Genomic DNA, 17,635 nt, shown 5'->3' with positions numbered 1-17,635 from the left:
TCACGGTACCTCAGTACATGTGACAGTGATAAACTGATTTACTTCCTGTTCTTGTTCTTATATTTCAATCTGTACAAAATAATCACAATTAGTGCAATACCTGGGAATTAAAGGGTTACATATAAGGAATATGAATATGAGATTTGTTGCCTGTCTGAGTACACAGGAGATGTGCAGTGTGACAATAGTGAAGGAAGAAAATGTAAAATAGTATTTGCTTCATTTCAGCGTTGTAATATTGTATGAAGATCATTACACATAAGCACAGAATTGGGCTATTTGGCCCATCGAGTCTGTACTGACATTACATCGTGGCTGATTTATTATCCCTCTCAACTCCATTGTTCTGCTTTCTCCCCATACCCTTTGATGCCCTGACTAATCAAGAATCTATCAACCTCTGCTTTAAATATGCCCAATGACTTGGCCTTCACAGCCTTACGTGGCAGTGAATTCCACAGATTCACCACGCTCCGGCTAAAGAAATTCCTCCTCATCTCCATTTTAAAGGGACGTCCTTGTATTCTGAGGCTGTGCCCTCTGGTCCTAGACTCCTCCACCATAGGAAACACCCTTTCTGCATCCACTCTATCGAGGCCTTTCAATATTCAATAGGTTTCAGTGAGCATCCCCCCCCTCCCACCCCCTGCCATTCTTCTAAACCCCTGTGAGTACAGGCCCAGGGCCATTAAATGCTCCTTATATGTAACCCTTTAATTCCCAGGTATTGCACTAATTGTGATTATTTTGTACAGATTGAAATATATGAACAAGTTTTGCTTCTGATGGAAATGACATGGTAATTAAAAAATGATGACTGAGGCAATATAGGTTTGTTTCAGTTGGTAAATGCACTGGCAAATGGTCTGGATCTCAGGGCTAGTTATCATTGGGTGTCAGAGGCATCCCTCCTTCAAGCTCTGTGTGAGTTTGCTCTTTTCAAAGCGGGAAGACCTGAAGCTAGTGGGAAATTCCAGAATGGTTGCTGCGTCATTGAGATTGAAAGGAGTTGTCTGCAGTTCTGTGGAGACAATTGGAGCCACAACAAGGGGCTATTATTCAGCAGTCTGATGCCGGATGACAGAAGTGACAGTCCGCTACACTCTTCCTACACTTGGACTTGATTTCTGGGCAACAAGAATAAAGAACTTCATTGCAAGAGGTGTAACTGAACTAATTAACTCTTTAAGAGTCTTATCTCTGACATTGTTTCTCTTCTTCTAGGCCCTGGTTATTTGCTCTCCCCTTTCCTACTGAATGCTAATCTGATTAATGTTGGCGCAGAATGAAATATCCTAGCTTCCCATTTCCCATAAGTAATGCATTGCTGCAATGTAATTTCCTTTTTTTAAAAAAATGAATTGATTTCATTGTGGAATCCAGAAAATTGGCAGGTATTCAATTTTTGTCGAGAGTTGTACAGTATTAGGGGCCAGAGTTAGGGCTCACAGATTCCTGCAAAATGCATGCTGTGCAGATAGAGAGAGCACACTACTCCAGAACCCTAAAACAGATTCCAAGCAGGCAAGATCAAAAATGCATAATTTTAAAAATGAAAATACTTGATATAAACACACCGCATAATGACTGGGTTCAAAAATATTTTCTAAGCAGTCTCTAAAGGGAACCCATTGCTTAGAATCAAATTTCTACAGGGTATATAGTGGTATTATGAGACGTCAGAGCTCCTCCTTGCTACCTGACTGGGTTTATCTGTTGTCCCTTGGGTGGGGAGGGTGATGTTATAGGTTTCCTGGAGCATAAGTTGAATGGAAGGAGATCTTGGTTTTCACTGTGGTAAAAACGCATATGGAGGCTTGCACTGGAGAAAGTTTGATGTTTATTGCTGGAGAAAGAGAGGTTATATGTAACTGGGATTGCTTACATGCGTGCTGTGGCTTCCCTATAAATAAGCTAAATCTTTGCCTTCTTCACTTCCACCATGTTATGCTGATGGCAGTTTATATTGAAGAATGTTTTATTTTCTGTTATTTAGAAGACAGAACAATCAGAATGGAAATGAGAACAGTTAATGGAAGATGGTTGTATTGTCCTATAGTTTATTGCCAACACCCAAACTTTCTTGGTTCCATACTTTTAACTTGTGTCAATTCTCCGTCCCTATCACTATTAATCTGATAATGCATTCAACATGAAATTTTAATGATTCCTTTCAAAGAAATGCTTTCCTATCGCAAAAACTTCTTCCCGCTCTGTAATGCTCCGCTACCTTTGCCGGTCTGCACACTTTATTGATCCTGCATTAGTGGTCAGTTGCCAAAGTTGTGGAGCGATATAGCACAGAAACAGGCCCTTCAGCCCCTCTTAGGCCGTACTGACCATCAAGCACCCATTTACACTAACTGTACCCTAATCTCAGCTTCTTTTTGTTTTTGCCCCAAATTCTCATCAACTTACCCCAGATTCTACCACTCACCTACACGCTAGGAGGAATTTATGTGGGTAAATTAACTTACCAACCCAGACATCTTTGGGATGTGGAAAGAAACTGGGAACATGTCATAGAAGAACATGCAAACTCCACAGACAGTGTTCCCTAAGTCAGGGTCAAGGCTGGGTCTCTGTACTGTGAGGTAGTGGCTCTTTGAGCTGCCATATTGTGCTGTCACAGCTGCCCAGAGTCTTGAACTCAGGGATCACCTTCGTTCTTCTTCACCACTTCCATTAAGATGCAACTACTCCAGCTTTTGGTCCTCATAGTTCAGTGTCAAACTTTGTCCACTCATAGTCCTGTGGATTGCGAAGCTGCTACTAAAGCACACGTTATTGCTATCTTTAAATAAATAACGCTAATCTTTATATCTCTCTTTATAGTGGTTCCCTGTATCTGTATCTAACTAAAGAGCATTATCAATAATGTTGAATCAGAGGATGTTTGGCCTGCAGTACAATCCCTAGTACGCCAATAACAGTAAATTGGTTTATTATTGTCATGTGTAACAAAGTACAGTGAAAAGTTGTACCATCCATCTTGGTCTTTCAAGATGTTGAGGTAGCGCAAGGGATAAGCAATAAAATAATGCAAAATATAATGTTACGATCAGAGAGAAAGTGCGGTGCAGGCAGCTAATAAGATGCAGGCCACGATGAAGAAGGCTGTGAGGTCAGGAGTCAATCTCATTGTATATTCAAATATAGGTGGGATAGAGGCCTGTTAGTACATGCATTCAGGCTTTTCTATCTTCTGGGAGGAGGGCGGAGAAGAGAGAATGTCCAGGGAGGTGAGGTCTTTGGTTGCGATGGCTGCTTTACCGAGGCAGCAAGACGTGTAGACGGTCTGTGAAGGGGAAGCTGGTTTCTGTGATGTACTGAGCTGTGCCAACAACTTTCGGCAGTGCCTTGGCAGTCACTGGCAGAGCAGTTGCCCTACCGAGCCGCGATGCGTCCGGACGGGATGCTTCCACATTCTTGTTAATGCCAACGGTGGCAGCAATGAACAGAGTCCGAACTCCAGCAGCTGAATCTGCTGTCCGCAATGCTACCAGCAGACAGGAGGAGAAGCAGCTGGCTCTCTCCTGCCAGAGGTCTGACTGCTCCCATGGCAACGTAAATGTCATTATGGAGAAGCAATAACTTTGATGATTAAGACTGTGTGTTTCTTTGGACAGCTTCATTCAAATTCTGTGGTCTATGCACAGCCAGGAAAGAGAAGTGTACAGTGCAATGAACAGACTTAATGGAAAATTTAATGCATCAAAATAGATTGCTCAAGGGAACTCAAGGATTCAAAAATCTGTGATGTGCAACAGAGAAAATGCTGAGATACTTACCCATTTCTGCTTTGCTTCCCTGTGGAAATCTTGAGAAACTTTTTTGAATTTGTTGCTTGGTCCACTACTACCAGCTCCTAGGGTGTTGCAAAGTCAAACAATGAATGGGATGGGTAATTGAGGAGAAATAATTTGCAAGTTGCAGGGGACAGGAGAAAACACCTGGATTGCTCTACAAACAGCCAGCACTGACTTGATCTCTCTCTGTGCTGTAGTGATTCTATAACTCTTGGCTGAATCTCATCCTACAGAAGGTTGACGCCATAGGGTAAGTCATGAGCCAGTATCACTGAAGATAAGTTGTGTGGTAGAAACCAAGCAGAATATGAATGAGCTGAGTTCCACCAGGCTGAAGATGAAGAGCCAGCTGAAAGAATACCCAAATAGTTAAACCTGCAGCCTAGAAAATGGATTTTGCTTATCTTTACAGCATAGAATAGTCACTATGCTTTGCCCCAAAACAAATTGGAAGTTGCTGTTGCAATTCAGTCAAAAATTCAGCTTAAAGCTGGGAAGGGGGATGAGTGGTGTTGGATGTGTCTCTCCCCCCACCCCTCCACACCACCAAACATGAAGCCAGATCAGCAGGCAACATTGAGGGGCCCATGAAATGTTCATTAGGAGTGGACTGAGGGCTACTAGCAACAAAGGCAACAAAAGGAAAAGGAATTCAATATAAAATAAGGCAAACCCAGAGGGATATTCAAAATCATTAAGGCTTCACTCCTTTCATTGTGATGGACTGTGAGATATTTATGAACTTATGATCCCAATTTCTGTTGCTAAGTAGTGAATCGGCGATGAGCACATTGATGATGTCATCACAGTAGAGACATGACGTAAGTGTTAGGGTGAATTGTGCCCCGACCAATTTCCTGCCATTGAAAGGAAATGACTGCAAATACTTCAAAACATGTCAAAGGTTGTGTTTCATGATGCCGCTTAGGCGTAACAAATAGCGCAACTGATTTTCAACCTAATCCAGTTTGTAGCGGTAAGACTCTGGTAATGTTGGCAGTAGATGGGTTGTGCTATATAACCATATAACAATTACAGCACAGAAACAGGCCATCTCGGCCCTTCTAGTCCGTGCCAAACACTTACTCTTACCTAGTCCTACTGATCTGCACTCAGCCCATAACCCTCCATTCCTTTCCTGTCCATATGCTGTGGAAGTCAGCACACCCAATGACAGCCACATCATTTGTTGGAAATAAATGCTATAATTATAATTAGCCAGGGAGTGGAATTCTCTTTAATTCTGTGGATGGAATTAGAAGAAATTGTTTGTTGGGTGACTCCAGCTCGCTTGTGAAAATGAACAGGGAAAATAAGTGTTGATTTGGTTTCTATGTCCTTAGAATTAGATGTGTCCATTGTTATGTGAATAGTTGAGTCGTCAGCCCTGTTTAATACTGAGCCATTGATTATAGTCATCAGTTTTGCCTTAGTGAGTTCAAATTTCAGTCCATCACTGTGTGTTCTTAATCCAGACCAGCTTTTCAGCCTTCTCTTTCGCTGACGATATTCTGTAGATGAGATAGTAAATTGAGAAGCAATTGTTACCTCAGTGTACACTATTTTGAAGAGGAGAGGAATTTCCTTGCCATTGTTAGGAAGCATTCTGGAGTTAGGCTATATAGCAAAATATTAACCTCAGCAGCCAATCTTTAGACTTGAACTTGGACTGTAGATTAAATTTAAAATGCAGCTCTGGATAGTAAGTTTCTAGAGCTGTGAACAGCATTTAATGGAAGAAATTGACAATGCTGATTAACATTAATTTTGGGTGTCTGGAGTGCGGGCATGAAGGAGGAGATTTGAAAGTTGTATGTAATTCAAAGAAAGCATTATTGATACATTGCAAATATAGAATTGGTCTTTGATCTGTAGCATATAAAATATCATGCAACATTGGGTCAAACAGCCCTCTTCCTTCAGGCAGTGTCTCATTCTGTCAAATAAAAACTACTTTATATCTCCCAGCAGTGCATCTCTGGTGACTTTGTTCACATTACAATGGCTCTGACCTATATTCATCTCACAACCAAAACATAAGTAGAGATGATCTCATCATTATCTTTACCTTGGTGGGATCTGGCTGCAAATTTCCTATGTGACTTCAGTAATGAAAAACACTTTACCTACATATCATAGTATAGCAGGATTCAGCCCACACTGAAAATGGCACTCCATAAATGCAAGTCTTTCTTTCAAGGTAGATCTGGGCTGTGAGTGCCAGCAATTGCTTGATTTTCGTTTTACAATACTAGGCTATAATAGCTATAAATCTCAAAGGAAACAAAACAAATTAAGAACTTTTATAACTTCAGGCAAGACACTGCTCATAATTAGCTCTATTTTAGCTAGATGATCCTTTAGATAGCTAATGCTGTATTTTAAGCTATTATGCGTCATATTATATGAAAACTACAAGCCCCATTTCCAGAAAAGTTGGGATATTTTCCAAAATGCAATAAAAACAAAAATCTGATATGTTAATTCACATGAACCTTTATTTAACTGACAAAAGTACAAAGAAAAAATTTTCAATAGTTTTACTGACCAACTTAATTGTATTTTGTAAATATACACAAATTTAGAATTTGATGGCTGCAACACACTCAACAAAAGTTGGGACAGAGTTAAAATAAGATTGAAAAGTGCACAGAATATTCAAGTAACACTGGTTTGGAAGACTCCACATTAAGCAGGCTAATTGGTAGCAGGTGAGGTATCATGACTGGGTATAAAAGTAGCATCCATCAAAGGCTCAGTCTTTGCAAGCAAGAATGGGTCGTGACTCACCCCTTTGTGTCAAAATTCATGAGAGAATTGTTAGTCAGATGCAGCGACGGACTGTGTTAAGTGACAATGGTTTTCCGAAGTACTCCCGAGCCCAGGTGGCTATAATTGTCACAGCAGCATGACGGTTTCTTAGGCAGTGCCACCTGAGGGCTCGAAGATCACGCGCATTTGACAGTGGTTTCTGACCTTGCCCTTTACGCACTGAGATGTCTCTGAATTCTCTGAATCTTTTCACAATATTATGTACTGTAGATATTGAAAGACCTAAATTCTCTGCAATCTTGCGTTGGGAAATGTTCCTTTTGAACTGACTAACAATTCTCTTATGAATTTTGGCACAAAGGGGTGAGCCACGACCCATCCTTGCTTGCAAAGACTGAGCCTTTGATGGACGCTACTTTTATACCCAGTCATGATACCTCACCTGCTACCAATTAGCCTGCTTACTGTGGAGTCTTCCAAACTGGTGTTACTTGAATATTCTGTGCACTTTTCAATCTTATTTTAACTCTGTCCCAACTTTTGTTGAGTGTGTTGCAGCCATGAAATTCTAAATTTGTGTATATTTACAAAATACAATTAAGTTGGTCAGTAAAACTATTGAAGGTCTTTTCTTTGTACTTTTGTCAGTACTTTTGTTCACGGGAATTAACATATCACAGATTTTTGTTTTTATTGCATTTTGGAAAATATCCCAACTTTTCTGGAAATGGGGTTTGTATTAAGCAGATTTATTGATAAAGAAATAACCAGTCAAAACTTAGCATTGTTTTCCAATAATAATGACCCTTGGTTCTCTGTTAGAATATAAGGAAACAATAGTCTCAGCTCCAGCAATAACTTTGTGGAAAAGTGAACACAAAACAAAATCCTGGATTATAACCATTTTCAGTGCCTGTTATTTTTCTCTCATGAGGAATTCAAACTAGTGCGCCCAACATCAAGGTTCAAAAACTCTTTGATGATTGACTGTTACAAGGGAAATTAAGAACACATCTCTTAAGTACGTATGAGTTGGCAATAAAACATATATTTAGTAAAGCTCTTGGGAGACTTGTATTCAAATCAAATGGCTTGGCAGCATTCCATGTACAAAAGAAAAATCTGTGGAAAACATTTTGGTCAGACCGTGAGGCTGTTTCTTACTGAAGAACAATGCTTGCCTTAATGTTGGAGCCATTGGTTTGTTCCCTTTTGGTAACAGCACTTTGTTCAGACTCATCTGCAAGATCAGAGATACAGATTAAATGCACTAGGGTCTTTCTGATGTTTAAATTAATTATTCAAACCTTGAAATCCAGGGGGATCAGACCTCAAGTAGATCCAAAGTAATGATCAAGAAGCATAAAGATTTATAAGGATTATTTTAAATATTAGCTTTGTTTTAAACTGATCCTGTACCAAAGGCCAGACATTTGTCATATTGGTAAAGGTCAAAGCATGATTGAAGAGTGAGAGGTAACATAACTGAAGCATAAAAGGTCTGAGGATTTTGACAGGGTAAATGTGTAGCGGATGTTTCTTGTAAGAGAAGCCAGAACTAGGGGTCACTGTTTAAAACAGAGAAGTGAATTCCTATTTATCTGAAAGGTCATGAATATTTGGAGCTGTCTTCCTCAATAGGCGGTGGAGGACAAGTCCAGCGACCCTAACCTAATCATGGGATGATTTATAATGACCAATTAACCCAGTACGTCTTTGGGATGTGGGAGGAAACCGGAGCTCCTGGAAAAAAACCCATTCAGTCAGGGGGATCTTACTCACCTTCCACCCAAATGCTCACCTCTGCTCCACATCCTCTGTTGACTGCCCTCCAGGGATGACTGTGAACCACAATTAGTTTTGTGGCTATAATAAAGAAACCTGGCCTCCAATACCAGAGGCACTTTGGGGCTTCCAGTTCAGAACCAGGTTGTTTCCCTTGCCCTGCATGTGTCCAAAGCTCATCCTGCATGAACTTCAGGGTCCATATCTGTCCCTGGACCAGTGTCCACATTGCTCTGCTTTTAGAATGAAGGGTGGCTTCAAGCTTAATAATACTGTGGGGAAGAATATCTTGGTGCAGACAAAAGGCTTCGTTGTTGTCACAGGGTCAGTGAGAATAGACCTTTAACATCATGTGCTGTGAAAGGGAGATAGTCGGCAGGATATTGAAGAGCTCCACAGACTGGCAAGGAAAAATATTAGTTTAATAAATCTGATGTGGATTCAGAGGGGGTTGGGGAACCTTAACGCTGCCAGATGGGAGGTTTCCCTCTTTGTTTGACCCCTACTCAATCTCACCAGTGAGGGGCGCAGAAGGCAGCTGTCTAAAGTCCTGCTGATTGCCCCTTTGATATGAGCAGCTTCTAAGCAGCAGCACGTATCGTGTCTGAAGCCACAGGGAAGCTGTACATAAGCCATTCATCAGCAGTCCCGACAGCCCCATGACGGTGATTAGCTGGTCCAGACAAAAGGCTTGCCCACCGTCCGGCTGCAAGAAGGAACTAAACAGCACATGCAGCAGAGGCTCAGGAACTGTTTGGCTGCCCAGGAGCAGGCCCAAAGCTCGACTGACGAATGGGCAATTGCTGCAAGTCGCTTCACTTTGATTAGAAACAACTTCCCCCAACCCCGACACTGCCCCCACACCAGTCGCTGAGGAGAGAGCCGGAAGTTAACTGGAAGTGCGGAACATGCTTGCTTTGTATTCACTTCAAAATAAGCAAGTAAAAACTCATTCCGATAATGACTAGGAAAAGATGGAGACAAAGATGCAGAAATCTCAATCAGAATCAGGTTTTTTGTCTTCACTGACAAATGTCGTGAAATTTGTTGTTGTGCAGCAGTAGTCCAATGCAAGACATTAAAGTTGCTATAAATTAAATAAGAAATATGAAAATAGTAAGTAAGTGCAAAAACAGAGCAAAACTGTGAGGCAATGTTCATGAGTTCATTGACCATTTAGAAATCTGATGGCGGAGGGGAAGAAGCTCTTCCTAAAACATTGAAAGTGTGTCTTCAGGCTCCTGTACCTCCTCTCTGATGGTGGTAATGAGAAGAGGGCATGTCCTGGGTAGTGAGGTTCTTTAAAAATGGGTATCACTTCTTAAGGGATGGCCTTTTGAAGATGTCCTCCATGGTAGGGAGACTCGTGCTTATGATGCAGCTGGCTGAATTTACAGCCGTCCCCAGCTTTTCCCAATACTGGGCATTGGCCCCTCCGTACCAAGGTGATGATACAACCGGTTAGGATGCTCTCCATGGCCCTTGTGTAGAAAATTGCTGGAGTCTTTGGTGACATACCAAATCTCTTAATGAAATATAGCCTTCTTCATAATTTTATCAAACTGTTGGGCCCAGGATAGATCTTCAGAGATGTTGACACCCAGGAATTTGAAGCTGCTTGGTCTTTCCACTCCTGACCCCTCAATGAGGACTGGTGTGTGTTGTCCCAACTTCCCCACCCTTGGTCTTATTGACATTGCAATCAAGGCTGTTTCTATGACACGACTCAACCAGCCGATCTATCACACTCTATGCCTCCTCATCACCATCGGAGATACTGCCAACAACAGTTGTGTCATCAGAAAATCTTTAGGTGGCATTTGAGCTGTGCCTAACCACACAGTCATGAGTATGGAGACAGTAGATCAGCAGGCCAAACACCTATCCTCGAAGTGTGCCTGTATTGACGGTCAGCGGTGAGGAGGTGTTATTTCCGTCTGCACAGGAAACCTGCCTTTCTCAGATTGGCTGCAGCAGTAATTGTAATCACGAATGCTCCACCTACATACAAATTGACCTTTCCAGATTCAGATGCTGATTTACTTCCCAAGGAATTCCCAACATTTTATTTTTATTTATTTAAGAGTTTCAAATGCTTGCTGGTTTTATCTTAAATGCCAAGTGATATATCACAATTACAGGTACTCCCTGTGGTTTAAATGGACTGGAGGTTCATTTCTCTTTTCTGCTCTTTGTTTGGGCAGATACCAGCCAAATGCTCTGTTTACAGCAACCAGGGTATCCTTTCAGCCACCGCAGCAAAAAACCAGTTAAGAACAAATGAAAAGAATGGTAAACCTTTTGCCCTTGTTATCTGGCCATACGATCAAAGGAAAATGTGATAGATTTTTCCAATACTTATTTTGCATTTTTTAATAGTTTATGTCTCCTTTAATAAATTACCCTGGACTTGCACTTGAATCACCCTGGATCAGCCGTGCAAAAACTTGTGTAGGAAAAAATACAGACACGAGAAATCTAAAATCAAGAAAATACTGGAACTACTCAGCAGTTCGGGTGGGGAAAGGGAAACAAAGTCAGTGCTTAAGGTTGAAGGCCTTACATTAAAATTTATGGCTTGCAAACATAAATGAATTTCTGATCCTTTTACCAATTAGCACTGTTTTGTCTATAACTTTTTCCTTCAGCTTGTAAACGACCGCACTGACAAGCAAGACGTGGCATATTGCTTGAAGCGACTCTGTGAAGGATTCCAGTGGGTAGAGGAAGAGGAGGAGTGGTGGGGACAGTTGAAGGATTGTTCGTGCAAAAGCCAGTTGGTCAATAATAAAGGAGCCATTAATAAGTGGGCAATCTAAAACAGAAGTGAACAGAGTGGCTGTTAAGCAAATTGGTCATTTGTTAACAGAAAAGCTGGTTGATGAGAGGTGAGAGTACAATGAAAAACAACCTGGTTAAAGTTCAAAGTTTCAAATTAATTTTAATTTCAAAGTACGTATATGTCATCACATGCAATCCTGAGGTTAATTTTCCTGTGTGCGTGCTCAGCAAATCTATAGGATAGTAACTATAACAGGATCAGTGGAAGATCAAGTCGAGTGCTGAAGATAAACCGTCCAAATGCAAATATAAATAAATAGCAATAAATAACAAGAACGTGAAATAACAAGATAAAGGGTCCTTAAAGAGAGATCATTGGTTGTGGAACATCTCAATGGATGGGCACATGAGTGTAGTTATCCTCTTTTGTTCAAGAGCCTGTTCTTGAACCTGGCAGTGTGAGTCCTGAGGCTCTGGTACCTTCTACCTGACGGCAGCAGTGAGAAGAGTGTGACCTGGACGGTGAGGATCTCTGATAATGGATGCGACAGCGTTTCATGTAAATGTGCTCAATGGTTGGGAGGTCTTTACCCTTGATGTACTGGGCTGAACCCGCTTCCTTTTGTAGGTTTTTCTGTTCAGGCGCATTGGTGTTTCCATACCAGGCCGTGATGCAGCCATTTAATACACTCCCCACTACACATCTATGCAAGTTGGTGAAAATTTTAGATGTCATGCCGATCTCCGCAGACTCTATAGGAAGTAGAGGTGCCGTCGTGCTTTCTTTGCAATTGCATTTACATGCTGGGTCCAGGGCAAATCCTCTGAAATACTAACACCCAGGAATTTAAAGTTGCTGACCGTCTCCACCTCTGATCCTCTGATTACTGGCTCACAGACCTCTGGTTTCCCTCTCCTGAAGTCTACCATCAGTTTCTTTGTTTTTGACATTGAGTGAGAAGTGGTCATGACACCACTCAGGCAAATTTTCAGTCTCCCTCCTGTATGCTGACTCATCACCACCTTTGATGCAGCCCACAACAGTGGTGTCATCGAACATGGCATCGGAGCGGTGCTTAGCCACACAGTCACGAGTGTAAAGTGAGTTGAGCAGGGGACTAAGTACACAGCCTTGTGGTGCACCTGTGCTGATGGAGATCATGGAGGAGATGTTTTTACCAATCTAAACTGACTGGGGTCTGCGAGTGAGGAAATCCAGGATCCAATGCACAAGGAGTATTGAGGCCCAGGTCTCAGAGCTTATGATTGAGTTTTGAGGGGTATTAACTGCTGGGCTGTAATCGATACAGAGCATCCTGATGTATGCATCTTTGCTGATCAGATGCTCCAGGGTTGTGTGAAGAGCCGGTGAGATGGCATTTACTATGGACCTATTGCTCTGATAGGCAAATTGGAGCAGATCCAAGTCGCCTCTCAGGCAGGAGCTGATATGTTTCATCACCAGCTTCTCAAAACACTTCACCATTGTGGATGTAAGTGCAACTAGGTTGCATTTAATGGTGATTAAGGCAGGCCACCACTCTCTTCTAGGATACTGGCATGACTGAGATTAAAGATATCAGTGAACACCAGTTTACAGCTCTTGCTAATGGCAGAAATAATAACAGCTGTAAACAAGATTTTACAGACTCCACAGCCATTGAAAAGCTCATCTCCTTGAACACTGCAGTTATGATGATTGCTTGTAAATTTCTGTAAATAATGGGCATACGAGGGTATGAAAGCTGGTCACATCCAATGATCTTTCACTGTGCCTGCAAAGTTGCTATTTGTCAAGGATGTTGTTCCATGTCCGGGTACAGTTATTACCCTTCAACCAGCGTAGATAACTTCACTCACCTCAACTGGTTCCACAACCTATCAACTCACTTTCAAGGCCTCTATAACTCATGTTCTCGGTATTATTTATTTATTTTTTGTTTGCGCAGTTTGTTGTCTTTTGCACATTGGCAGTTTGTCAGTCCTTATGTGCAGATTTTCATTGATTCTATTATATTTATTTGTTTTACTTTGAATGCCTGCAAGAAATGAATCTCCAGGTGGTGTATGGTGACATATATGTACTAAGATAATCGATTTACTATGAACGCTGAACTTAACTTACAACCTGGTAAGCTGAAAGAAATCATTTCCCCCCCACAGCCCCACTTTTAATCCATGGCTAATCCACAGAGAACTTCCATCTACCTCCTCTCATGCCAAAGAAAAATAATATCATTCGGAAGCACTTTGACCCACTCCAGCTCTTGGTTATTGTGCATTGTTGTTAATCCGCACAACAACCTGATTTACCCGAGACCCTAGGGCTCAATCTGTTTTGAAAAGGGAAAATAAAGCTGTAGATGCTGGAAAACTCGCATCAAAACTGCAGATATTCAGCAGGTCAAACAGTGTCTCCAGAAACGGAAACAAAGTTAATATTTCAAATCGATGATTTTTCATCACGGTTCATAATGGAAGGTCAACGACCTGAACTCTAACTCTGTCTGACTTGCGATATTTTTCCCCTCATGCATTTAAAGTGATCAGAGAAGATCAATAATTGACAGCTGAACTGTCACTTTTTCGCAGTGGTTTTCTTGGGGTCAGGCATATCTTCGTGATAGGAAAAATCAAACCGCTGGAAAGTCAAGCAGTATCTATGGAAGCAAAGGGATGATGGCTCAACCCTGCATCAGGTCCGATTACTTTCTGAAGGCTATCATTTCTCTTTGGTGTTGCAGATCTGGATCCCCAGTGGCTTGAAATTATTCTCTTTTATTGTAAATGTGGCAGTGACAAGAGTTTTCCTGAGGAACTTTGTGGTCTGTGTAGCTAAGCTTGATATGCAGCTGTGGTATTAAGAAAAAAAGAGAGGAAGGGAGGGAAAGGGCGGCCTGCAAACATTGCCCGATAGTCCGGTGCCAGCACAGCGTGTCCACAACGCTCAGCAAACCAACAAAAGCAAAACGAGCCCCTTTCCCACTGTCCCACCCACCAACTCACACATAGAAAGGCTGTCTGGACAGGATGTTTAAACGGAACGAATGTGGGCAAATGAGATTTGTGAAGATGTGGAGAAAAGGTCATCATGGACTTGGTGGGCTGTGGGACCCGTTTCTGAGCAGTACAACTTTGTAACTCTCTATGACTCTACTGAGAGCTTACAATTTATAATGAATATCAGCTTTGAAAAGAGTTGAATTGGTCATGTTCAAGCTAAAAAGATGATGAAAATGGTTTGAAATGCTGCAGGGAAAGAACAGGGCAGTGGGCTTCTAAGGGCCTGCACAGGCACATTGGGCTAAATGGTCTCTTGTGCTTTTTTGATTGGCCAGTTACACAGAGTAATAACTTGCATTATTGGGGCCTTCCTCATTGCAACAAGGATAAAAAAAACTTGTATGAGCTGCATGAACTGCTGCAAGGGAGAAGGTCCTGATGAAGGAGCTCGGCCTGAAATGTCAACTATACTCTTTCCACCAATGCTGCCTGGCTGGCTGAGTTACTCCAGCCTTTTGTGTACGTTGCAAGAGAAAAGGATTATTTTGAGATGGCCTGAAAAAAAAAAGAGTTGATCGGAAGAATTTTGAGAAAGGTTTTGAATCCAGTGAAATTAGTGGCAATGTGGGGATAACCAAGCACAAGGGAAAGATGCTTGGGAATACGAAGTGACCACCCTATGCGGCAAACTTGAATAAAATGCAGGGAGAGCTCTGGGTGTGCATTTCGAGGAAAACTGGAGATGAAAGCAGAGAGCCGGAAATGAATAAGCAGTACAGAGAGCCACAATTGCATTTACAAAGGATATTACTTCTAGCGAAGTGCACATCCGTTTCCATGGCTGAACAAATCTGGGATAGTTGGAGCAAGAATTGGAACGATGCATGAGAGAGAGCCTTGCTCTGTTGCAGACTTGAATAAGGACAAAGCAAGGGTGTTAGCTGGAGAAAATGGAAGGGTTCAAGGTCATTATAAGAGCTGCATTGTCTACTGTACATGGTATTTAGAAGATGAAGTTGTCTGATCTGGAACTGCAATCAACGTTCCTCATTTCTACTGCTACATGTAGTTTTCCGTACCTCTGAGGCCTGGACTGTATTCATGCTGTAATATAGAGAGTAAATGAAGTCCAAATTCATCCATTGGAAGGCACGGATAATCATAGGCTGCATTTGAGCCCATCCTGATTGCTGGTTACAGAATGGCATTGGCTAAGCCATGAAATAAGTTAATACCACGTTGCTGAATTATACCGTTTAGAAGATGGGAGTCAGTAAACAAAGAGAGATTATAAAAGGACGTTACAGCATGTTTATGAAATCAAATTAACACATTGGCAGATATAACATCAACTCTGCTCCATTGTGAAGTGTCTGTTGCAAATTATAGTCACTCTTATTTTTAACATTGGGTCACAGCAGTGTTAAAAATAAATGCTGATGAAATAAAAAGAAACAATTAGGGTTCGCTGCTGTTGCCTAACTGACAGTTCACTAATTTAGAGAGAAATAAACTCTTCATCTTGTTATCTCAATGACATTACAAAAAACTCAGCACCTCTGATCCATCATCAACAGTGTAGCAAAAAGTTATTCAGCAAGTTAACTTTGCTCAGCGGTAAGGCATTGGCAGCACCGTTGATCTGTGGTGAGAGCCTTTCCTTTTTCCATGTTACTGTGTCATTAGGAGTCAGACCACAGGATCCCAGAGGCAGTCATTGGGTATATTTTAAGTGGTGGTTGATAGGCTCTTGATTAGTAAGAGTGTCAGAGCTTATGGGGAGAAGGCAGAAAATAGGTTTGAGAGGGATAATAAGGCAGATGGAATGACGGAGCAGACTCAATGGACTGAATGGCCTAATTCTGCTCCTATGTCTTATTGTTTTATGGTCCCTGGCATCTAGAAATTAAAGAAACACTGTTATTCACCAACAGCTTAAACATTTTACAGTGTGAAATGAAGGTTTGAACTAATAAAAAAGCTTGAAGTAAAACCCCAGACATCATAAACATTAAGAATATTATCTTGAAATCCATTTCATTTTGAGGATTGAGTTGAACCTATATGTATTTAGGTTAACAAAGCTGAGCAATAATTGTGGCTTGGAGAACAAGCTTTAAATTTTTCAAGATGTTTTGCAGTCAGAGCGTTCACAAGTCCCTTCAGTTTTCATCTGTCCACAGATTTCTAGAGATGACATGGAGGAGGGTCCAAAGTAGGGCACCTTGTGGCACGTCAGGAAATTGTTGACAACACTATATGCATTGCTGTCAGAAGTTTCCAGAAGTTTTTGTCAGTTGAATGACTTGATATGGTGAAAGCTGACAATTTTGCCATTACTGTAAGCGCAGATTGAATTTACACATGTTAACAGAAGGATGGGCCCATCTCCATCTATAAGTGTTTTTCAATGGGTGTGAAAATCTCAATTCCTAATAAAACTATTAGTGCATCAATGGTACTATGTGAAAGTGCTAAAAATTTTTTGGGTGAAACATGTATGACAGTTTAAGCAATTTAATAGATTTACCTCTAAGAAGCCTTCCAACAAGGGCTAAATGGGAGAATAGTCATTCTAGCATTCTGAGATGGTATGTTTGATCCAACTACTTACAGTATCAGATTTTACCTCCTCTGCTGACAGCTTGTCCCAGGCAAATATCCCACTCTGTTTTCAAAAAGCATACCTCACACATTTCTTTTAAATCTTCATCCTCATGTCCCTAATATTTGACATTTCCACCATAAGAAAGACACTCTGACTACTTTGTGTATCCTTCTCATAATTTCATCTGGTCTCCCAGCAACCTCTCAAAAGAGGAAGACAGTCCAAGTTTGCTCAATCTCTCCTGATAGCTAATGTAAATTCTGTAAGACAGCCTTGGGATTTTAATATACCGATATTATAGGGTGCATTGACTAGTGCATATTGTAATAACTTTAAAAACTCATGTATCCCTTTTATTTGCAGGTCTGCTGATCGGTTCAGGCTGTGCCCTGTACCCTCTGGGCTGGAACAGTGAAGAAGTTCGACAGACGTGCAGCAACCTCTCAGACCAGTTTGAGCTCGGTAAGGGCAGTGGGACGTCCAGGCAGAATCTTTCCCAGGTTTCTGAACCATTTTGCAAAGGCTGCAATAAAATATACCAGCCGTGCTGAATTTTTATCTAGACACTTTGTGGAAGTTTTGATCCATAAAACTTTGAATGTACGAGGGGTGATTGAGAAGTTAGTGGCCCAAGGTAGAAGGAGTCAATTTTAGAAAGCCTAGCACATTTATTTTTCAACATAGTCCCCTCCTGCATTTACACACTTAGTCCAGCAGTCGTGGAGCATATGGACACACACACACACACACACACACACACACACACACACACACACACACACACACACACACACACACACACACACACACACACACACACACACACACACACATATATAAAATTAAGTTTAAAATGTCGTGCAAAGAGAAAGGAAAA

The 17,635-nt window shown here is 41.4% G+C and overlaps 1 protein-coding gene across 2 annotated transcripts in view; it reads left to right on the top strand.

Moving 5' to 3' along the window:
• Positions 1–17,635, top strand: part of lhfpl6 (LHFPL tetraspan subfamily member 6) — a 161,811-nt gene that overhangs the window by 128,917 nt on the left and 15,259 nt on the right. For both annotated transcript variants that reach the window (XR_012098762.1, XM_073043956.1), the window contains exon 3: positions 17,122–17,220. Coding sequence is in view for 1 of the 2 variants with exons in the window: in XM_073043956.1 (XP_072900057.1) it covers positions 17,122–17,220 (99 nt within the window). In the remaining variant the exon portion in view is untranslated. The remainder of the gene's footprint in view (positions 1–17,121; positions 17,221–17,635) is intronic.

This window comes from Hemitrygon akajei, chromosome 4 (assembly GCF_048418815.1).
Source record: "Hemitrygon akajei chromosome 4, sHemAka1.3, whole genome shotgun sequence".
Classification (NCBI taxonomy): Eukaryota; Metazoa; Chordata; class Chondrichthyes; order Myliobatiformes; family Dasyatidae; genus Hemitrygon; species Hemitrygon akajei.
This window is presented reverse-complemented; position numbering and strand designations above follow the sequence as displayed.